The sequence below is a fragment of the Mastigoproctus giganteus genome, chromosome 10 (assembly GCF_048544385.1).
Source record: "Mastigoproctus giganteus isolate SK-2022 chromosome 10, ASM4854438v1, whole genome shotgun sequence".
Classification (NCBI taxonomy): domain Eukaryota; kingdom Metazoa; phylum Arthropoda; class Arachnida; order Uropygi; family Thelyphonidae; genus Mastigoproctus; species Mastigoproctus giganteus.
This window is the reverse complement of record NC_143584.1, coordinates 18355104-18379353: the sequence shown is the minus strand read 5'-3', so window position 1 is coordinate 18379353 and position 24250 is coordinate 18355104. Positions and strand designations below refer to the sequence as shown.

The following is a 24250-nucleotide window of genomic DNA, read 5'->3' as shown; positions in this document are numbered from 1 at the left end:
CCTCAACCACCCTCAACTTTATCCATAGCAGCAATTTGCCTCCAATGCCACACTGCTCCAATTTGTGCAGCAGTCTTCTATATGGAACAGTATCAAAAGGCTTTCTAAGATCCAAGTATATAATATCAAAATTATTCCCTGCATCCAGTTCTTTTGTGACTGCATCATAGTATCCAATCAAATTGGTCAGGCAAGGCTTCCCCTTAACAAAACCATGCTGTGTCCGAGCTATAACTGAAGTCTTGTCTAGATGATCCTGCAGTGCTTCTTTAACCAGTGCCTCCATTAATTTTCCGGTAACAGAAGTTAAACTCACACTTTGTGATAGAAATTTTTTATTACAACAAAACCAAGATCAAAGCACCGCTGTATGCTGTGCAGGAATTTTATGGAAACTGAATAACTGGAAGGGATATTGGAAATTATGGTGTGGCCACTCCCATTTGCCTAACTGAAACTCATAAGAGCTCTTATGGGATCATCTGGCCCATCAAATATGAGAAAAAAAACCCTATTTATTAGGGTACCTTAGAAAGTAATTTCTACTACCCATGTGTATTTTTTCTGTAAATTCCGTATGTTCTCCGGTCGATTTGCTTGCTTTGCTCGGCCAAAAACCTTGTTATCTACGCCTGAGACCGAAAAAAAGTCCATGAAAGTTCCTCGCGTTATCGATGGGATTCGAACCCGGGACTTTTCCAATCGGTATTGGGAGGACGGTGACGATACCACTGTGCAACACACTGAGACGTCAAGTGTGAGAAGTCTGCCAACTTCCACAAAATTTATAAGAAAATTTCAGAGCGCTTCGAATAATGATACTTAAGGCACTACTATGAAATTAATTGCCAGAATCCCATGTACGTGTAAGGCTGTAATTAAATCTCTTGGAGAGTATTTTGATGTAAAATCAGAGTTATTGTTAATAATAATGCTTTCAATATTTTTGTTTTTTAAATTTTTAAGTGCATAATAAAAAAACCTTACAGTACTTTGCAGTGCTTTTTTATATCTCAACGTTGTCATACGATAATCTTCCAAACTTTTAGGCTAGAGGATGTCCTCGTGCGTAGTACAGTTGGTTGAATCACCGCCCTCTCCACACCGAGTGGAAAAGACCTGAGTTCGAGTCCCGTAGATGACAAGAGTCATTTTTATGAACCTTTTTCAAAACATTGTATGTATAATATACTATCTTAATAATTTGGCCTAACAGCCCCAGAGAAATGTTAGTATGGGCTTGGTACACCCAGGGTCCTGAGCTAGATATCATCATTCTTCTCTTTCTTGGTGATTTCCTTCTACTTTTCTCTCTCTCTCAGGGTAACTCAATTTTTTTTTTTTTTTGGCTGGTGCAGCATATGCCTCAGGCTTCCTTGCACCATATGTCTAATAATAATAATAATAATGTGTTAATTATAGTGTTTTTTTTTTTTTTTAACTATGTGGTGAGGCGCTCGAGTAGAATCAAAACATTGTAATTGAGGAAAATGGGCGGAGTTTGTGTCTAGCATTCAGTAATCCGTGGTTCAAATGTTAGTTTTGAGAAAATTTGCGGCTCGTAATGTAGATGTTATCAGCACTTTATGTACTCGATTTTGTTTTGTAATTTATTAGTATTGCATTTGTGATGTATTTTGTTGCCACGTCCGCTGTCTTCCTTTGTTATATGTAATGTTTTTCATCTCATATTAAAGGAGTGAAAATAATATACCTGATTGCAGAAGGCCAATATGGATGATGATTATGAAGATGAAACGGACCGTGTTTGGGATGAAGATGGTATTATCGAACACGAACCGGAGGTATGAAATTTCATTTTTATGTGTTTGAACATTTGATATGAATAGTTTAGCTCGTACTTAATTTACTTTTAAGTTTGCAATGTCAACAAGAAATAAATACTTGCAGAGTATTTATTGGTAATGGGAGCATTCTGTAAAGTATAGTTTCAAAACTTTCCATAGCACTATCATTGAATATTACCATAAAGTTTTTGTCAATTTGAATTAGCATTAGTAAAGGCATATATTGCAAGAAAGCAAGCTTATATAGCATCAACCAAAAAAAAAAAAAAAAAAAATTCTCATTTCACCCATCCACACACTCCAAATGTTTGTCTAGTTCTGCCTTGAATCTATTTAAGCTGTCAACTTCTACAACGACAGATGGAAGTTTGTTCCAGCAATCAACCACCCGCTGGCTAAAGGCAAACTTCCGCACATTTATCCAATTATTAGTGTAATCTTTATACTCTCTTTAAATACAAAATTATTCAAGACTGGAGCTTTCCCTTTCCCACGACTTCAGTGACCGGCATAATTTATATAATATATTTGTAAGTTTGGGGTAGTAATTTTGATTATTATATCTCTGTAATTGCTCTGATGCGGAACTTCTAAAGAAATATGTGTAGTAATAAATACCCCCCCCCCTTTCTTTTTTCTATTTTTAAGCGACGGGAAGATATCCTGAATAAGATAAACAAAATACTATATTACGATCGTATGCATACGAATTTCATTTTAATTTATGTTGAAAAGTGTGAATATTGTTTATTTATATTAAACGTGAAACAATAATTTACAGTATATCACAAGTAGGAACTTCCTTATAGTTCTGACACTCCATTTTAGATGGTACTGGCTTTCAGAGATTGTAGTCAAGACAACCACAAGAATTCAAGAACCAAAACCATGTAGTATAAAAATTAAATTTCTAAATATGTAAAGAAACACATAAAAGGATTTTTTTTCCCTTTTTTATGATATAACTAAGAATATGCAATTTTTTTAGCATTAGCATTAGTAGAGGCATACGATGCAAGAAAGCAAGCTTATGCAGCATCGGCCAAAAAAAAACAAAAAACCCTCCAATTTCATCCCTCCATTTGTTCCAAATGCCTGTCCAGCTCAGCCTTAAATTTATTTAAGCTATTAGCTTCCACAACAAAAAATGGAAACCTGTTCCACCAATCAACTGCCCGCTGGCTAAAGGCAAATTTCCGCACATTTATTCTACAACTATCTTTCCTCAGTTTGAAACTGTTACCCCTCAGGTTCTTAATCTGAGCAAGAGGAAGAATCCCATCAGCATTCAGCTTGCTCAACCCATTCAGGGCCTTATACACCTCAATCAGATCACCTCACAGGTGCCTACTCTCCAGGCACTGCAATTTTCAGAACTTAGCCTTTCTTGGTAAGAGCACTCTTTTGTTCCCCTCACCAATCTTGTTGCCCTTCCTTGTACTCGTTCTAGCAACTCTACATCCTTCCTAAAATGAGGCCTCTAGACCTGTACACAGTACTCTAGGTGTGGCCTGACCATTGCCTTGTATAATGGGATTATCACCTCCCTGTCCTCAATAGCAAAATTCCTATATATCATTGATAAGACTCCATGACCTGCCCTGGCAGCCCGTCTGCACTGCTCAGTGAACTTCATATTTGGCTGCACAATTACCCCCAGGTCTTTTTCACTTTCCACTTCCCTGAGTGTAGTACCACCCAGTTGGTACGTTTCTCTTCGGTTATTGCTACCCATATGCAGTACTTTGCATTTGTCAAACTCCAGTTGCCACTCCTCAGCCCATTTTCCCAACTTATCTAGATCCATTTGGAGTAACATACTGTCATTACTGTCGTTAACAATCCTGCCAACCTTTGTATCATCTGCAAACTTGGACATTAAACCTGATATACCTTCATCAATATCATTGATAAATACACAAAACAACAATGGGCCAAACACCGAACCCTGGGAAATTCCACGAAGAGCAGTGTCCATTGATTACCACTCTCTGTTGTCTCTCACTCAACCATCCCTTTATCCATTGTAGCAGCTTACCCTTCATGCTATACCTCTCCAATTTGTACAGCAGTCTTCCATGTGCAACAGCATCAAAAGCTTTCCTGAAATCCAAGTATATGATATTAAAATTATTTTTGGCATTCAGTTCCTTTGTGACCACATCATAGTAAACAATCAAATTGGTCAGACAACACCTCCCTTTGACATACCCATACTGTGTTTTAACTATTACTGCAATCTTGTCTAGATGATCCTGCAATGTTTCTTTAACCAGTGATTGCATTATTTTCCCCTGAACACAAGTTAAACTAACAGGTCTGTAGTTACTTGCGTCATCATTTGAACCTCCTTTGTGAATTGGTGATACATTTGCACACCTCCAGTCCAAGGAAGCTCTCATATTTATGGCTAAGGGTTTGCTGCCTCTAATATAACTGAATAGATCCCATCCACGCCAGGTGCCTTCCTTATGTGTAACTTCAACAATTCTCCTCCACTTGCTCTCAGTTATTACAAAATCACTTAGCTCCCTGTTAGCATTTGATAAACTTCTGGCACTCCCCTCATTGAATTACTATTCATGTGTGAATGTAGATGCAAAATACTCATTCAGTTTATCAGCTACCTGAGCATGATCATCAATAGTCAACCCAGGGCCAGTTTTGGACTGTTAGCCACCTGTGTGCTAGAGATATTTGGCCGCCCCTATCAATGCTCACTCGGTAGTAACAAATTTTTTTGTTGTGAAAATGTTGAAAATGGTCGACAAGAGAATTGATTGTTGGGTGAATATTTAAATTAATAACATTCATGCACATTTCTGTCTTTATTTAAATTTCTGTCAACAATTAAAACAATAATGTAAGTATCGCTTTAAGATTAACGGTATAACGTAATAACGGCCCATTCACAATGAAAATTAAACATAACATAAGCATAAAACCTTTTACGTACCTATGTTATTTAATGAAACCATTCACAATGAATTATGTAAGTGTAACCTTAAGCTTAATCATAAGACATTAACATGAAAATTTGCAAACTCCAAGCTTTTATGGTTTTGTTTACATGGTTTAAAACAAGACACAGTCATAGAGGTTATGGAAGTCCCATTGTTGAATCCTTCTCTGGTTCAACGAATAAACCCACCATTGCCTGTGCTTGCACTTCTAAGTTTTCTGATGCAAAACACCTAACATGTATGCTTCGGCGTTATTTATAACCATAAACTGCACAGCTATATCATCCCTCATCATGCAAATATCAATTTTTGGAACAATGAAGAAGAACATGTTGTGTTTCCATGGTTACCAAATATGTTTACGGTCATGTCTATGTTCCCATTGTGAATGTTGGTATGACTTCTTAATTTTACGGTAACGTTTGTTACGTTATTTATATGTTTAATTTTCATTGTGAATTGGCCTTTAGAGAATACAATATTATTTATTAACAATGCCTGTTTGCTATTTCATCGCCGACCACTATATTAAAATGATATTAAATTACATTTTAATTTTATTCTTTAAAGTGCACTATCATCCGCCCTAGAGATTTGGCCGCTTGCGTGCATTCACGTACTGCACACCTACTCGAACCGGCCCTGAGTCAACACATCTATGTTAAGTGGTCCAATCTGATTCATCCCTTTCCTTCTAGAGTTTACATAAGTAAAGAACTCCTTGCTGTTTTTCTTTGCATCCTTTGCCAAAGATTTCTCATAATCTGCCTTCGCCTGCCTAACCTCCTTTGTGACTTGATTACAGACTAGTTTATACCTGCCATAGGCTTCTGTATCTGCTGATACACTATATGCATCCCATACATTTTCTTCTCTGCCACTAGCCTCATTAATTCATCTGACATCCATTTAGGCCTAAACTTTGAACGGTATTTCTTAGTTGGAATGAAAAGCCTAGTAGCCTCCAAAATTTAGTCCCTGAAGGCTTCCCATTTAGAATTCACTGTTGATAACATCATCTGTTATCATCATCACATGTTGATGATCCTTGAGGTTGTCACAGACATTCTCTCAGATATGCCAGACAAGCTGTACTTGCTACCTGTGAGTCTAAAACGCTGATGGAACTGATATTCGGGTAATACTCAAGTCAAGTGGACCCAATTTTGGCGAAGTCCGGATGGTCTGTGACAGCCAAATCCTCTGCTTGCGCCTTCACGATGGTGGGACTGTTAGTAATCCTGAGTATAACCTCCATGCACAAGTACATGGTGGGTGACCATCCAGGTGTGAACCAACGTAAGCAGGGGTCGAGGTGTGGCGCCCACACCACATGGAAGAACACCGCCCCTCTATGTTACCAGGCAGTACTAGGTGGTAGATGACTCTCATCAACCGGTGCAATACCACCACTTTGCTTATTGGAGGCTTGAAGTGGTGGAACCCATGTTTAGTCTCTAGAGCTAAGTTCCGGTCCCATCACTTCCACCATGCGGTATGATTGATGACTTTTGAGGTTATGATGAACATCGTGGTGAGATCCAATATTCCTTACATTTCGAGGGTACAGCTCTAAAACGGTGTTTGCAGACCGGCCGCTAGTTAGTACACCGGACCGAACCTATTGGTAACTCTCTAGGAGGCTTCCGGATCAGCTAGTGTATAATCTTGCTACCTCTACTCTGCCAGATAGTGACTGGAGGTAGTCCGAGTAGTGTGTATGCGGGGAGCATTGTCGAGGCCACATTATGTCAAGGATCTGGGTATATTCTTACCATGTGTATGCCATATCCAAAAATTTCATTACTTCATACAGCATGTCCCACCCACTTTTTCTTACTATTGAATACACCATGAATTGTCAAACTAATAGAGTAAGCTTATCTGGGAAAAGATCTAAACCTCCCAAACACTTCCTAATTCATTTCACAAATATACGTGGTCTCAATTCTAATCTCAACAATGTCCATTTCCACTTGCAGTCTGCCAAACCCCATGTACTTTTTCTCGCAGAATCTCAGTTATTGGTTGATTCAACTACTGCTCATCTGAGATGCCCAAATTATTCGCTGTATGATTCCTTTCGCCTCAAAGGTGGTACTTGTGCATATGTCCGTTCTGATATTCCCTGTCAGAGACTTGGCAATTTGGAATCTCCTCTCTTTGATCTTCTCTGGCTTAAAATCTCTCTACCTCCTTGTGTCAAAATCATCTGTTGTCTCTACCGTTCTCCCAACTCCACTAATCACTTGGAGCTCTTTGACTTCCTCTCTTTGCAACTTGACTTTCTCCAGTCCAAATTTCCTAACAGTGAGGTAATTTTCCTTGGTGATTTTAATGTTCACAACTCCAGCTGGCTTCCGTTTTATAGTCACACCGACCCAGCTGGTCGAGATGCTGAGGCTTTTGCAATTACTAATGATCTTGCACAGATTGTTCATTTACCTACAAGAATACCGGGACAATCCTAATCATACAGCCAATACGCTTGATCTTTTTCTCCCAAACAACCCTTCTAAGTACATGGTCGAAGTGAGAGGTCTTTTAGGCACTTCAGTTCACAACTTGGTGATTGTCTCTTCTCCAATGGAACCTTTATCTCATGGCTATTCCCAACCTCGTGTTGTTTGGCATTGCAAGAATGCAAAATGAGATGACCTGCGCGACTTCTTTTCTTCTTTTCCTTGTAGGATTACTGTTTCAAACGTTCTGATGTCAACGTTTGCTCAGATCGTGTCAGTGAAATTATTCTTGCAGGTATGGAATCCTTTATCCCACACTCCACTTTAAAATCTCGTCCCTTATCTAAACCTTGGTTTTCCAATAAATGTGCTAAGGCTGTTTTTCTGCCTACACCAAAGGCAGAACAATTGTAAAGCACTTATTAACCAGTCCAAACTAGAGTTTGAACAGGCTAAGAGTAGAAAATCTGCTTCTTGCCCTAATGGTAGCCGAGCATTCTGGTCTCTTGCCAAAGCTATTGGCCGCAACTTTTGCCCATCTCTGCTCCCACCTCTGTCCAAACCAGATGGTTCTGTTGTCACTTCAGCCAAGGAATAAAGCTGACCTGCTAGCATCCCATTTTTCTTTCAACTCATGCATTAACGATCTTGGTAAAACACCTCCCACTATTCCCAACACGCTTCATTCATTGCCTCCTGTGGTCTTCCGTCAAAAGGATGTCAGAAGAATTTTCACGAATCTTGATGCTAAGAAAGCTCCAGGTCCCGATGGTATTTCTCCACTTGTTCTCAAAACCTGTGCTCCTGAATTTACTCCTATTCTTTGCCGCCTTTTTTCACTTTCTTATTCCAAAGGTGTTTTTCCTTCTGCTTGGAAATTTGCTCATATCCAGCCAGTTCCTAAAAAGGGTGACAAATCCCTCTCATCCAATTATCATCCCATTGCAATTACTTCTACTCTTTCTAAAGTAATGGAGAAATCAATTAACCGCCAAATTTTAAACTACCTAGAAACCTTCCATCTGATCAACGATCACCAGTATGGATTCCGTCAGTGTCGATCCATTGGTGATATTCTGGCTTATGTTACCCATTTATCGACTAATTCAATGGAAAGGTTTGGTGAAACACAAGTAGTTGCTCTTGACATCTCAAAGGCTTTCGATCGTATTGGCATAAAGGTCTTCTAAACAAGCTTCCATCTTATGGTTTGCCAACTGTTTTTAGTAATTGGTTATCCAGTTTTCTCTCTGATCGCTCACTGAGGGTGATGGTAGATGGCTCTCTGTCTTCTAACTTCTCCACTAATGCCGGTGTCCCCCAAGGTTCAGTTCTTTCCCCCATTCTTTTCCTCTTGTATATTAATGACCTTCTTCCATTGACTGGAAATCCTATCCATAGTTTTGCCAATGATAGCACATTGCATTCCACTTTCCATTTTGAGAAACCTTGTCCTGCTCAATCAGCTTCAATTTCTCAAAAATCTGCTACCAATTCCTTAAACGCCGATCTTCGGTAATTCTCCAGTGGGGCAAAGACAATTTAGTTGATTTCAACCCTTCTAAAACTCAGTCTTGTCTTATATCTCGCAAAAAGGATTCTTCTGCTGCTATGCTTATCTTTAGTGACACTCCGATTTCTAGGCAAAATGATATATCTCTTTTGGGGATTACCCTGACTTCTAATCTCTCTTGGCACAAGCACATTACAAATATTGCTTCCTCTGCATCTAAAAAACTTGGTTTTCTCTTTCGCTCTCGGCGTTACTTTTCTTCGAAACACTGCTCACTCTGTATAAATCGCAAATCCGCCCTGCCATGGAATATTGTTCCCATATCTGGGGTGGTGCCCCAAAAACCTCTCTCAGGCTTCTTGATTCCATTCAGAAGAGGGCAGTTAGGTTAATTAATGATTCATCTCTAACAGAGTCTCTGCACTCGCTGTCTCATAGACGTACTGTTTCTGCTGCATGCCTCTTCTGCAGATACTGCCATGGGCACTGTTCTTCTGAATTAGCTTCTATAATTCCTGCTCTCTCTTTCAAAACAGTCCGAACACGTGCCGCCACCAGCCAACATCCATTTACTGTCCAACTTCAAACTCACAGAACCAACTTTTCATCTTCCTCGTTTATTCATTCAACTGCCATTTTCTGGAACAACCTTCCTTCATATGTAGGGTGCCTCCTTAGCCAGGTGGGAAGGAGCAGCAGTGCGTAGCCCACCTTCTTGATTAGACCGGGGTTCGAGCCCGTCACCACCAAATATGAAAGATGCAGAAAGGTCAGGGAATGACCACCGCATATTCCCGGAGCAATATGGCCTTAGTTTCTAATGCTCCTAAAAACCAAATAACAACAACCTTCATAATTATTTCCTGAAAATTACAGTCTACAGAAGTTCAAGTCCAATGTCAACAAATATCTTCTTCCGTCTTATCCACCTCCAACCCAAGCACGGTACTAAGTACTATAGGTTTTAACACCTCTCGTGTTTGGGATTTACATGAAAAACCCTGTTATTATGTTAGATATAATTTTTCAACGTTTGCACTCTTTTTGAATCCCCGCTGTTGACTCGCTAGTCAAAAAAAAAAAACAATGGTTGAGAAATCCCTGCATTTTATTTTGTTGGGAAATTCCTGTGTTACGTTCTGTACTATTGAACTTTTACTTGTTGAACTTGTGGAAAAATCTAGATTTCAAATTTTATTATTCTTGGATAGCACACCAGGCCATCGAAAAGATTTAAGTCATTAGCATTAGCATTAGTAGAGGCATTTGATGCAAGAAAGCAAGCTTATGCAGCATCAGCCAAAAAAAAAAAAAAAAAAAAAACCCCACTTCCAATTCACCCCTCTGTTCGTTCAAAATACCTGTCCAGCTGAGCCTTAAACTTATTTAGGCTATCAACCTCCACCACAAGGGATGGAAGTCTGTTCCACCAACCAACCACCCGCTGGCTAAAGGCAAATTTCCGCACATCTATCCTACATCTGTCTTTCCTCAATTTGAATTTATGCCCTCTCAGGTGATTTTTCTGAGCTAGAGGAAGGATCCCATCAGCATTGAGCATGCTTAAACCATTCAAGGCTTTATACACCTCTATCAGATCACCTTGCTGGTGCCTAGTCTCCAGACACTGTAATTTACAAAACTTAAGCCTTTCTTCGTAAGATCACCCCTTTGTTCCATTCACTAATCTTGTTGCCCTTCTCTGTACTCATTCCAGCAGCTGTACATCCTTCTTGAAATGAGGCCTCCAGACCTGTAGCAGTTTTCCGACCCACCTAACACTGCCTCGATAGCATCAGCAAATATTCTTGCACCCTTTCTATTTAAGTGTATCCCATCCCTGTAGAAGCAATCTCTCCTGTTAACAAGTACAGTCCAGGCTGAAAAAAATTCTACCCCTTGAGCCTTGCACAATCTTTCCAGGGCCGAATTGATCGACAAGGCTCTCATCATATACTCCCTCCTATCGTGTCTGGGCAGAATTGCAGACACTTTCAAATTCAACCCTAATTCTCGGCTTTTGTTCAACAGTGACCTGTACTTGTTAAGTAATTCTGCCGGTCTCCTACTCTTAATATTATTAGTGCCAACGTGTACAACTATATCACCTTTTGTGCCCTTAAAAGATGATATTCGCTCTACAACGTCATCCACCTTTGCCCCTGGCAGACATACCCTGGTCCTGTTCCACCTATCTTTTTTACAAAGCATGTTCCCCGTTTCCCTGACAATAGAGTCACCAACAACTACTAGTTCCTTCGGGACCAGCGCATTCTGCCTTAGGGGTTGTCTCTGTGTCACGCGATGCCCAAGTGCAAGCTCTGGCGTTGATGTGGGCAGCTGAGAGCTTGATGGGCCCCTCAATTTAGTTTCTTCGAGGGCATCCACCCTGTCCTTCAAGCTCTCATATAGGCCCACAAGAACGCCGAGTTGTTGCCTGATATCGATACACTCCTTGCATCACGCACACACAAAGACATCCCCCTTGGCAGTATCATGTCCTGTACCCGATTGCTCTGCAAACATCAAGCAAACAGTGCATTTTATAAGGCTGTGAGTCAGAGGACAACTGCCCCCCTCAGTTCTGCTCTGAGCCACAGCACTTCCATTAGCTTGAGCCTTTTGCTTTGCTGCTCTGGTCTGAGTCATGATTCTATTAATTTATTAATTAATTATGTTATGTTATTAATTATATTACGTTTGTAATCTAAGTCGTTATATGTATTTATTTAAACGTACAATTTAACTGCTAACGAAGTTCAACTAACGCTATCTAGTACGGTATATAACTATCGTATCACAAATGTTGAAGTTGTTTCTACTGCCACAGTTGTACTGGGTTAATACAACTTCTTTCATTGAACCGTCAGGTCAAGGCATTATATCCACCTTTAAGACTCATTACATTAGAAAATCATTACAATGGATTTTGGAAAAAATTGATTCCGAATCTATTGAAGTAATGGAGGCATGGGAACATTTCTCAATTGTGGACTGTATCAGAATCATAGCTTTATCGCTGAAAGAAATAAAACCATCAACGTTAAATGTGTGTGGAAAAATGTGTGGCCAGAGTCAGTTCATTCAGGAAATATGATCAAATGGGCAGAAAACAGAATCGGTGCAATAGTAGAACTTGATACGTCGGTAGGAGGGGAAGGTTTTGATGATATGACTACTGAAGTCCTCGTGGGTAGCACAGTTGATAGAATCGTCCTCCTCCCCACACCGGCTGGTAAAGACCCGAGTTTGAATCCCGTTGATGAAGGGAGGAAATTTTATGGGTCTTTTTCACAACGTGGCTGAGTTAGTCAGGCTCGGGTGAGGGTAGCACTGTTTTTTCTCCCAGAAACTCATGTTTTTCGTCCAGCAAAACAAAAAATCAACCTCAGGACAAGTGCAATTCATAGACAATATACACAGAGTAACATGGCCTTAGTCGCCGATGCTCTTAAAAAAGAAAAAAATATGATTACTGAAGCCATTCAAGAATTACTGGTAGAAAAAGAAGCCGGTGTAGTGGATTTGATGCAAATGGCATCGGAAGTAAAATCAAATCAATTCAGATGATGAACTCAGATTCTATTTCAGCTGCTCTGGGTTGTATTTCTTCTAACTCTGCCTTCTCTGGTTCCATGTTATCTGTATTCCACTGATTTTTTTCTCTTCTGCTTGAAAATTTTTTCTATCTAGCCAGTTCCTAAAAAGGGCAACAAATCCCTCCCATTGCACTTATTTTTACTCTTTATAAAGTACAGTCAGTCCTCGTATAGCACGATAGTTGTGTTCCTAGAAACCCTCGTGCAATGCAAAATCGTGCAATATAAAAACAGGCCCTATGGGAAAAATAGGGTTAGGTGCCAACCACCCAAGATTGAACACACATTGGTAACCAAAACAATAAATAATCGCAATAAAATATTTACGTATTTTATAACGATTAAAATACATAATAAAAATATAATTTTTATTATATTATATTTTATTATAATATAATAAATAATACGTAAGTATTTTTTACGAATAAAATACTTACGTATTTTTTTATGACTATTAATATAATATATATATATATATATAATAAAATGTTGCTTTTGCTTCTATCGTAAGCAAACTTGTTTTTTGTTTGATTTTCTATCCAAACAGATGACAGCCGTTCCATCTCTTCCAATTCTCTGTCTTAATCTAATGGATTTTAATTACACTTTGAGTTGTTCCTGCTATGAAAGTTGTTTTTATTTTCTCTGCATTCTTTCTAATTCTCGGCGTTGCCTCATTTAGGTCTGTAGCACGTGCAATATCACATGGTCTTTCATTTCGCTCAAAGCGTTTCACAATTTCAACTTTTTTCTCTATCGACAGAGACGGACTGGCCATAAGCCTTACCGGGGAAACCCCGGTGGGCCAGAGGCCGGTGTGATTTTGGCCATAAACCATAGTATGAGGCCACTATAAATTTCCCCGGGTAACAATTTTTGACCCAGTCTGCCTCTATTTATCGATATTGCTTTTCTTTTTCTCTCTGAATCTGCAGTGTCTTCACCAGGACGCTTCCTTTTCCATATTTTATTAATTTTTAGGGAATAAATCACAATTACAAAACGAGGAGGCACGCTTGATACACATAAACAAAGCTGCGCACGTGTACCAACTGAATAAACAACACCGTAAAGGTAGAGATACACTATTAACATATTAACACCTCACATTTTACTAAAGTTCATTTCTAGTGGTTACTACCATAAAACAATAAAAACAATTTCCAGTTGCCTTTCTGTTAATGGAATCTGTTATAAACTGGTAGTAAACTCGATCTAATTGCATTTGCGATTATACCAATTGCTGGAATTGTGTTGGTTTTTACGTTATTATGGTGAAATGTGTTTCCCCTTCACTAATAATATAAAAACATAAATACATTTTCAGAATCTTCTCTTCATTCCTATCGTGTTGCGTTCGGTTGGGGTGATTCTGCGTTCAACTGCCATTTCTTGTAAACACAAAGGCGAATCATGCATAAGCGAATTCGGTTCGTGTTATATAAGATATCGTTCTCCTATTTATAAATCGTGTATGATCGAATTCGTGTAGTGTAAACACGTGTTATACGAGGACTGACTGTAATGGAGAAATTCATTAACCACCAGCTCCTAAATTGTCTAGAAGCTTTCCATGTGATGAATGATCATTAATATGGATTTCGTCACTGTTGATCCACTCGTGCTATACTGGCTTGTGTTGTCCATCTGTGCTGACCGGGCTAGCCAGGTGGGTAAAGTGCCTGCCTGCTTGGCAACCCAAAGGTTGCGGGTTCGAATCCCACCTCGGGCTTGGATCAGAGTAAAAATGCAAAAACCTTGGGAGGTGCATTATGGCCGCAGAAGCCGATGTGCCAACAACAAAAAAAAAAAAAAAATTGTCCATCTGTGGACAATTTTTTTTTTTGTGGAAAAGTGTGGTGAAACTCAAGCAGTTGTTCTTGACATTTCAATGGCTTTTGATCATGTTTAGCATAAAGGTCTTCAAATAAGCTTCCATCTTATGGATTGCCAACTGTTTTTTACCTAACGTTCACTTCAGGTGTTGGTAGACAGCTCTCTCTGTCTTTAAACTTCTTCATTAATGTTGGTGTTCCCCAATGATCAGTCCTTTTTCCCACTCTTTACCTCTTGAATATTAATGACCAGTATATTAGCATTAGCATTATTAGAGGCATTTGATGCAAGAAAGCAAGCTTATACAGCATCAGCCAAAAAAAAAAAAAAAAACCACTTCCACTTCACCCCTCTGTTTGTTCAAAATACCTGTCCAGCTGAGCCTTAAACTAATTTAGGCTATCAACTTCCACGACAAGGGATGGAAGTCTGTTCCACCAACCAACCACCCGCTGGCTAAAGGCAAATTTCCGCACGTCTATCCTATATCTGTCTTTCCTCAATTTGAATTTATGCCCTCTCAGGTGATTATTCTGAGTGAGAGGAAGAATCCCATCAGCATTGAGCATGCTCAAACCATTCAAGGCTTTATACACCTCTATCAGATCACCTCACTGGTGCCTAGTCTCCAGACACTGTAATTTGCAAAACTTAAGCCTGTCTTCGTAAGAGCACCCCTTTGTTCCATTCACTAATCTTGTTGCCCTTCTCTGTACTCGTTCCAGCAGCTCTACATCCTTCTTGAAATGAGGCCTCCAGACCTGTATACAGTACTCAAGGTGTGGCCTGACCATTGCCTTATACAAGGGAATAATCACCTCCTTATCCCTGCTAGAAAAATTCCTATATATCATTGACAATACACCATGAGCTACTCTTGCAGCCCGTCTGCACTGCTCAGAGAACTTCATATCTGCCTGCACAACCACCCCCAGGTCCCTTTCATTCTCTGCCACTGTCAGTGTAGTACCACAGAGTTGATACGTTTCTCTGGGGTTGCTGTTTCCCATGTGTAGTACTTTACATTTGTCAATGTTAAACTTCATTTGCCACCTCTCAGCCCATCTGCTCAACCTTTCCAGATCCTGTTGCAGCAGCATAGTGTCAGTAGTGTCCTTGACAACCCTGCCTACCTTTGTATCGTCTGCAAACTTCGACATTAAGCTTGATATACCATCATCAATATCATTTATGAATACAGAAAACAATAATGGACCCAACACTGAGACCTGAGGGACTCCACTAATAACATTAGTCCATGACGAGCAGTGTCCATTGATTACCACTCTCTGTCTTCTCCACCTCAGCCACCCCTTTATCCAGGTGCTTCCGTAGCCAGGTGGGAAGGAGCAGCAGTGCGCAGCACACGCTTCTTAATTAGACCGGGGTTCGAACCCGTCACCACCAAATTCGGAGGATGCGGAAAGGTCAAGGAATGACCACCGTATATCCCGGAGCAATATGGCCTTAGTTGCTAATGCTCCTAAAAACCAACCAAACCACCCCTTTATCCACAGCAGCAATTTGCCTCCAATGTCACACTGCTCCAATTTGTGCAGCAGGCTTCCATGTGCAACAGTATCAAAAGCCTTTCTAATATCCAAGTATATAATATCAAAGTTATTCCCTGCATCCAGTTCCTTTGTGACTGCATCATAGTATCCAATCAAATTGGTCAGGCAAGACTTCCCCTTAACAAAACCATGCTGTGTCCGAGCTATAACTGAAGTCTTGTCTAAATGATCCTGCAGTACTTCTTGAACTAGTGCCTCCATTAATTTTCCTGGAACAGAAGTTAAACTAACTGGTCTGTAATTACTCGTGTCAGCCTTTGATCCTCCTTTGTGAATTGGGGTCACATTTGCACATCTCCAGTCTGTGGGTACCTCCCACGAGTCCAAGGAAGCTCTCATAATTATGGCTAAGGGTTTGCTTACTTCCTCTGCTGCCTCCTTTAATATAACTAGATAGATCCCATCCACCCCAGGTGCCTTTCTTGTGTTTATCTTCAACAATTTCTCCTCCACTTTACTCTCAGTTATTACAAGATTCTCTAGCTTACTGCCAGAGTTGAATACACCTCTGGCTTTCCCCTCGCTAAATAACTCCTCATGAGTGAATGTCGATGCAAAATATTCATTTAGTTTGCTAGCTAACTGAGCAGGATCATCAACAGTTGACCCATCGATATCAAGTGGACCAATCTGATTCATCCCCTTCCTTCTAGAGTTTACATAAGTAAAGAACTCTTTGCTGTTTTTCTTTGCATCCCTAGCCAAAGATTTCTCGTAATCTGCCTTCGCCTGCCTAACCTCCTTTGTAACTTGGTTACAGATCAACTTGTATCTATCATAGGCTTCTGTGTTGTGTTAATTTTTATGTATCCCATGCATGTTTCTTCTCTGCCATATGCCTCATCAGTTCATCTGACATCCATTTAGGCCTAAACCTTGAACAATATTTCTTAGTTGGTATGTAAAGCCTAGTAGCTTCCAAGATAAGTTCTTTGAATGCTTCCCATTTTGCATTTGCTGTTGGTAACATCATCAGTTGGTCCCCACTGTATAGAATTTAAATACTGTCGCAGTCCATCGTAGTCGCCTTTACGAAAGCAATAACCCTTCCCTTTACCCCTTATGGTAGTTACCTCTTTGAGTAAATCCCACTCAGCACACTGTGATCACTGCCACATAGTGGTTCATTTATCTGCAGATTCTTAATGCATGAAGAATCACTGCTGATAATCAAATCAAGAGTATTCCTCCCTCTAGTTGTCTCCCGAACATGCTGATGTAGAAAACAATCATCCAATAAATCCACAAAAGCCTTGCTAGTGTGTGAGTGACCAGACCCCAAATTCCAGTCAATATCTGGGAAATTAAAATCTCTTTTTTTTTTTGTTTTTTTTTGGTTTTTTGTTTTTAGGAGCATTAGCAACTAAGGCCATATTGCTCCGGTTATATACGGTGGTCATTCCCTGACCTTTCCGCATCCTCCATATTTGGTGGTTATGGGCTTGAACACCGGTCTAATCAAGAAGCGTGTGCATGCACTGCTGCTCCTGCCCACCTGGCTATGGAGGTGCCCTATGTTTTGGTCATGGATGAGGATTATTTCACTCGGGAAGGCTTATTCAATCAGCACAATGCTCATGTGTGGGCTCACAACAACCCACACGGTGTGTGCCCCCATATGGCACAACATCGTTTCACAATAAATGTGTGGGCAGGTATGGTCGGCGACTTCTTAGTTGGCCCATACCTGTTACCATCCCGCATGAACTCCGCTAAATATTGGATCTTTCTTGAACAAGTTCTACCAGGATTACTTGACGATGTTCCAGCAAATGTGAGATGCAACATTTGGTTTCAACATGACGGGGTGGCTGCCCATTATGGAAGGTGTGTTCGTGACCATTTGAACAGGTCTTTTGGGTGTCGATGGATTGGCCGTGGTGGACCCGTTGCCTGGCCCCCAAGCTCACCTGATTTATCGAGCCTTGATTTCTTTCTGTGGGGGCCCTCAAATCTATCATGTATGAATCGCCTGTGGAGATGGAAATGGATCTCGTGGCGAGACTCGTCTGCACTGCTGCTACTGTCAAAGAAACTCCAGGTGTGTTCGACCGTGTCTGCCAATCCATCTGCATCGGTGTCACGCATGCATCGCATCTCGTTGTGGAACCTTCGAGCATCTGTTGTAACATCATGAAATGCATCCATCTTGTACTCCATTGTTAATATTATGTCAAATAAATGTTTGCCACTAATTACTGTCTTGTGTCATTTCAGCTTCTTGTGCCTCTGCTACTACTTTCCCGTGACGTTTCCGGTTATGGGTTTCCATGTGATTCACATTCCTTTAGATGTTACCTACCTCCCCTAAACGTTTTTACAATATTTTTGAGACACCCTGTATAACAACCATATTCTTGATATAGTATTAAAGGCTTTACTGAAATCGAAGTACAGTTCCTTTTAATTTTAATGATGCATTTACTTCCATAGTTAATAGCTAATTAGGTTGGTCAGAGCTAAGTATTGGTTGGTCAGATTTCCAGAGATTGTAATTTAATGACCTACCTTTAAAAAATCCATTCTGTTGGATTTTCTTTCCATTCCTATCCAGATGATCTTGCATTACTTCTTTAACTATTGACTTTATTTTCCCTGGTACAGTAGTTGGAATTACAGGTCTGTACCTACTTCACCCATTTTATTCCATTTTTATAAAATCATTTAACTCCCAATCTATTTGGGAAGAAACTTTACTGAGGCAGCAGCCCTAGGAGGCAGAAATATGAATGGTATCAGTGGAAACTTTTCACGTAGTGGGATGGTTGCAGTAAAATGAATTCAGTAATACTGCTGCCATTTTATATATTGTATAGTGAGGAGGATTGACATTTTCTTGTTCGCAACCTGGTACTTAAGTCTTTAACATTTCGATCATACCAAGTCATATAAAACTTCTTGAGGACATGCTGGAAATTGTAGTAATTTGGAGAAAATTACACTAGCCCTCAAGCTAAGATTTTTAATATTTGTTTAACTAGCTGGTTCGAAAGATTTAGACACCCCCCCCTTGACTGTCCAGTCATATTTCCTGTTGACATAATTTTTTATTAGGCAGTAGTAAATTTAACATCTTGAGGGCTCATCTGAGTAAAAATACAACAATATAAACAATATTATTCATTTGCAAGATTTGCATTTTTATTACAAGATATATTTTATACACCTGCCTGCACAGAACTTATTGACACCTTATCAGGAAGTAAATTGTGCATACCCGATGAAAGATCTGAGAACTCAATGATGAAATATTTCCATTATGTGAGATGTTAACAGTTTAAAATCCAATTTAGAGCAAAAAATCCGGAATGCAATTTCTCTAACACATTACTGCATGTGGGTTGGAAAAAATCTTCAGTTTTGTGCTCACCAATGAGCAAACTAAATTTTCTACAAAATACTTTGTCATATTATGAAAAAAGGCACCGGTGCCAAAGCATGGTGATTGTTTTTTTTTTTTTTTTATAGCTTTGCAAATTGTGTCTTCATAGCACTCTAAGTAATCACTGAAAAAGTGATTACCTTTTTGTTTTTATTTATGATTATTTTAAACACAAAAGGTTGTTGAAATCTAGATGTGGTAACTGATGTCTAGAAAAATGCTTTGTAGTTTTAAATGGTATATCTTTTATATACATTATATTAAAAATGATATGAATGAAGCATATACCGTTTATATTCAAATTACGTAATTTTTTTTAAAGGAATACTTATATATAAATTCAAATGTCTTGAAGGTATCTATTGATTTTTATTCTTAAAAATGCATTTTTTTAATTATGCAAATAAATATGATATATGTCTCATATCTCTGCAGCATATAAAAGCATTTGTTTTAATACTTTTTTCATCCTAGTCACCTCAATTGGAAGATCAAGAAGCTGTCAGTGTACAAATTCAACAAGAATCAGTGGAAAAATTTAGTAGCCAAGATTTTATAATGGAGCCAGGGATTTTTCTTCAACTTAAAAGGTAAAATTTATTTGTTCATGGAAATGGCAGAACATTGCTATTAATTTTTTAACTGCACTCATATTTGTAAATTTGTTTAATAGAGGAACTGCCATTTTTGTTGCCTTCATTACATGTGATCTGAATTGGTCACACTTTAAAAGCACTAGCTGTTTTAGAAAGCCAACTGGACTTAACCATACTTTCTCTAGCCATGGCTACAAATCAAATCATCACTGTGTGCATATGTATACCTTTGGATCATAAAACATAGAGAAATTTTAGGCAATATTTTCCTGGACAAAAAAAGTGCATCTTATGGTTTGTGAAATATAGTATTTAATTATTATTTTTATTTTATTTATTTATATTATTATTTTTTAGATAAGCATATTTTTTTAATCTGAAAATCAAAATCACATGGATTCAGCAAAATCATTTGCTGAATACCCATAAAGCTTAACTACAAAATTATCCTCATGTATTCTTTAAGTTAATTGTACCCAAGATAGTTGTTTGCATAATGCATGCATATAAGTGATATTCATTAAAATTGTAACTAAATAGCAGTTATTATTTTAAAATTTTCACTGTTCCTCATGGGAGTGAAATTTCTAGTGATCCTTTTGAAATATCCATATTAAAATCAACAATTTTATAATTAGAATTTTTAAAGAAGCTTGTAAAATTATGCATTTTTTTATTCTTTATGTTCAAAATGTGTTAATATGTGTTATATTTTGCTATATTTATGTTTGTTAATTTGATTTCAATTAAATTGTAATTATTATTTTCTTCTGCATAGGTATTTCCAGGCTGGTGGCAATCCAGACCAGGTTGTAGAATTGCTGTCTGATAATTATCATGCTGTTGCCCAGACTGCTAACCTTATGGCGGAATGGTTAATCATGGCTGGTAAGATATAAAGATTATTGATTTTAGGAAATATTGATCCTTATCCCTTCTCATTAATATGGCGAGAATAAAGGAAATATTGAACCTCATTCCCTATAATTAGTGGTGAGAATAAAGGAAGATATAATACCTTAATAAAGTAAAGCCTTATTAATTAATAGTTCAAGGGATCAACATAATTTTGTTTTGATCTTAAATGTATCTTAAAATAAAATAATATTCAAAATATCTTAAGATGAAATCATGTTAGTATTAAACAAGAGATAAATTTTTAAAGTCAGGTACTATCATAATACTGTAGAGACTTTCTGCAGTTCTCTCATGTAAAATGTTAAGAATTGCTTAGTTTTGTTTTGTAGATATGTTTGGGAATAGATGATTAACACATTAATTTAATCAATAGGAGAAAGGTAACAATTTGTACTGTGGAGAAATTTATTCAGTTTCTCACATGTAATAAAGAATGTTTCATTTTCATCACCATTATAATTAGTCTTGCAACTTAATACACAAAAGCTCAGGAGCTTCTATATAACAAGGAAACAACAAATAATATCTTGGGATATTATTTGCTGTTTCCTATGCTTAAGTTCTCTGTCACATGGCTAGTCCATGATCACCAGAATTCAATCACATCATCTCACTTTGTGTCTAGTCATCTCCTTCAGTCCACAGTACCCAATTAGCCACTCAAAGCATCCAACATTCCAGTTCTCCTTATCTGTTTCTTGCCTATCACTTTGCCTTTAGTTAAATCTCTCTTAACATTTTTACATTTAGTTACATCTCTCTTTGGTCCTTGAGGTTGTCACAGACATTCTCTCAGATATGCCAGACAAGCTGAACTTGTTACCTGGGAGTCTAAAACGCTGATGGAACTGATATTCGGGTGACACTCAAGTCAAGTGGACCCAATTTCGGCCAAGTCCGGACGGTCTGTGACAGCCAAATCCTCTGCTTGCACCTTCATGATGGTGGGACTGTTAGTAATCCTGGGTATAACCTCCATGCACAAGTACATGGTGGGTGACCACCCAGGTGTGAACCAACGTAAGCAGGGGTCGAGGTGTGGCACCCACACCACATGGAGGAACACCGCCCCTCTATGTTACCAGGCAGTACTAGGTGGTAGATGACTCTCATCAACCGGTGAAATACCACCACTTTGCTTATTGGAGGCTTGAAGTGGTGGAACCCATGTTTAGTCTCTAGAGCTAAGTTCCGGTCAACCCTTCCCTATCTCTTCCATCATGCAGTATGATTGATGACTTTTGAGGTTATGATGAACGTTGTGCGAGATCCAATATTCCTTACATTTCGAGGGTACAGCTCTAAAACGGTGTTCGCAGGCCAGCCGCTAGTTAGTACACCTGACCGAACCTATTGGTAACTCTCTAGGAGGCTTCCGGATCAGCTAGTGTATAATCTTGCTACCTCTACTCTGCCAGATAGTGACTGGAGGGAGTCCGAGTAGTGTGTATGTGGGGGGGGAGCATTGTCGAGGCCACGTTATGTCAAGGATCTGGGTATATTCTTACCATGTGTACGCCATATCCAAAAATTTCATTACTCCATACAGCATGTCCCACCCACTTTTTCTTACTATTGAATACACCATGAATTGTCAAACTAATAGAGTAAGCTTATCTGGGAAAAGATCTAAACCTCCCAAACACTTCCTAATTCATTTCACAAATATACGTGGTCTCAATTCTAATCTCAACGATGTCCATTTCCACTTGTAGTCTGCGAAACCCCATGTACTTTTTCTGACAGAATCTCAGTTATCAGTTGATTCAACTACTGCTCATCTCAGATGCCCAAATTATTCGCAGTATGATTCCTTTCGCCTCAAAGGTGGTACATATGTCCGTACTGAAATTCCCTGTCAGAGACTTGGCAGTTTGAAATCTCCTCTCTTTGATCTTCTCTGGCTTAAAATCTCTCTACCTCATTGTGTCAAAATCATCTGTTGTCTCTACCGTTCTCCCAACTCCACTAATCACTTGGAGCTCTTTGACTTCCTCTCTTTGCAACTTGACTTTCTCCAGTCCAACTTTCCTAACAGTGAGGTAATTTTCCTTGGTGATTTTAATGTTCACAACTCCAGCTGACTTCCGTTTTATAGTCACATCGACCCAGCAGGTCAAGATGCTGAGGCTTTTGCAATTACTAATGACCTAGCACAGATTGTTCATTTACCTACAAGAATACCGGACAATTCTAATCATACAGCCAATACACTTGATCTTTTTTCTCACAAACAACCCTTCTAAGTACACGGTCGAAGTGAGAGGTCCTTTAGGCACTTCAGATCACAACTTAGTGATGGTCTCTTCTCCAATGGAACCTTTATCTCATGGCTATTCCCACCCTCATGTTGTTTGGCATTACAAGAATGCAAAATGGGATGACCTGCGAGACTTCTTTTCTTCTCTTCCTTGGTCGGATTACTGTTTCAAAACTTCTGATGTCAACGTTTGCTCAGATCGTGTCAGTGAAATTATTCTTGCAGGAATGGAATCCTTTACCCCACACTCCACTTTAAAATCTTGTGCTTTATCTAAACGTTGGTTTTCCAATAAATGTGCTAAGGCTGTTTAAGAGAAGAATGTTGCATATCGTAATTGGGTTGTTTCTAATTCTTCAGTTTCATTTTCTGCCTACACCAAAGCTCGCAACAATTGTAAAGCAGTTATTAATCAGTCCAAACTAGAGTTTGAACAGGCTAAGAGTAGAAAACTTGCTTCTTGCCCTGATGGTAGCCGAGCATTCTGGTCTCTTGCCAAAGCTATTGGCCGCAACTTTTGCCCATCTCTGCTCCCACCTCTGTCCAAACCACATGGTTCTGTTGTCACTTCAGCCAAGGATAAAGCTGACCTGCTGGCATCCCATTTTTCTTCCAGCTCATGTATTAATGATCTTGGTAAAAACACCTCCCACCATTCCCAACACGCTCCATTCAATGCCTCCTGTGGTTTTCCATCAAAAGGATATCAGAAGGATTTTGATGAATCTTGATGCTAAGAAAGCTCCAGGTCCCGATGGTATTTCTCCACTTGTTCTCAAAACCTGTGCTCCTGAACTTACTCCTATTCTTTGCTGCCTTTTTTCACTTTCTTATTCCAAAGGTGTTTTTCCTTCTGCTTGGAAATTTGCTCATATCCAGCTAGTTTCTAAAAAGGGTGACAAATCCCTCCCATCCAATTATTGTCCCATTGCAATTACTTCTACTCTTTCTAAAGTAATGGAGAAATCAATTAACCGCCAACTCTTAAACTACCTAGAAACCTTCCATCTGATCAACGATTGCCAGTATGGATTCCGTCAGTGTCAATCCACTGGTGATATTCTGGCTTATGTTACCCATTTATGGACTAATTCAATGGAAAGGTTCGGTGAAACACAAGTAGTTGCTCTTGACATCTCAAAGGCTTTTGATCATGTTTGGCATAAAGGTCTTCTAAACAAGCTTCCATCTTATGGTTTGCCAACTGTTTTTAGTAATTGGTTATCCAGTTTTCTCTCTGATGGCTTACTGAGGGTGATGGTAGTTGGCTCTCTGTCTTCTAACTTCTCCACTAATGCCGGTGTCCCCCAAGGTTCAGTTCTTTCCCCCATTCTTTTCC

The 24250-nt window shown here is 39.1% G+C and overlaps 1 protein-coding gene across 2 annotated transcripts in view; it reads left to right on the top strand.

Moving 5' to 3' along the window:
* The first annotated feature begins 1574 nt into the window (after positions 1-1574).
* The window catches only part of TH1 (negative elongation factor complex member TH1), a 157035-nt gene continuing 134359 nt past the window's right edge, over positions 1575-24250 (top strand). For both annotated transcript variants that reach the window (XM_090383793.1, XM_090383792.1), the window contains exons 1-3: positions 1575-1805; positions 19612-19727; positions 20512-20621. In XM_090383793.1, coding sequence (XP_090239919.1) covers positions 1734-1805; positions 19612-19727; positions 20512-20621 — 298 coding nt within the window. In that variant the 5' untranslated portion in view covers positions 1575-1733. The remainder of the gene's footprint in view (positions 1806-19611; positions 19728-20511; positions 20622-24250) is intronic.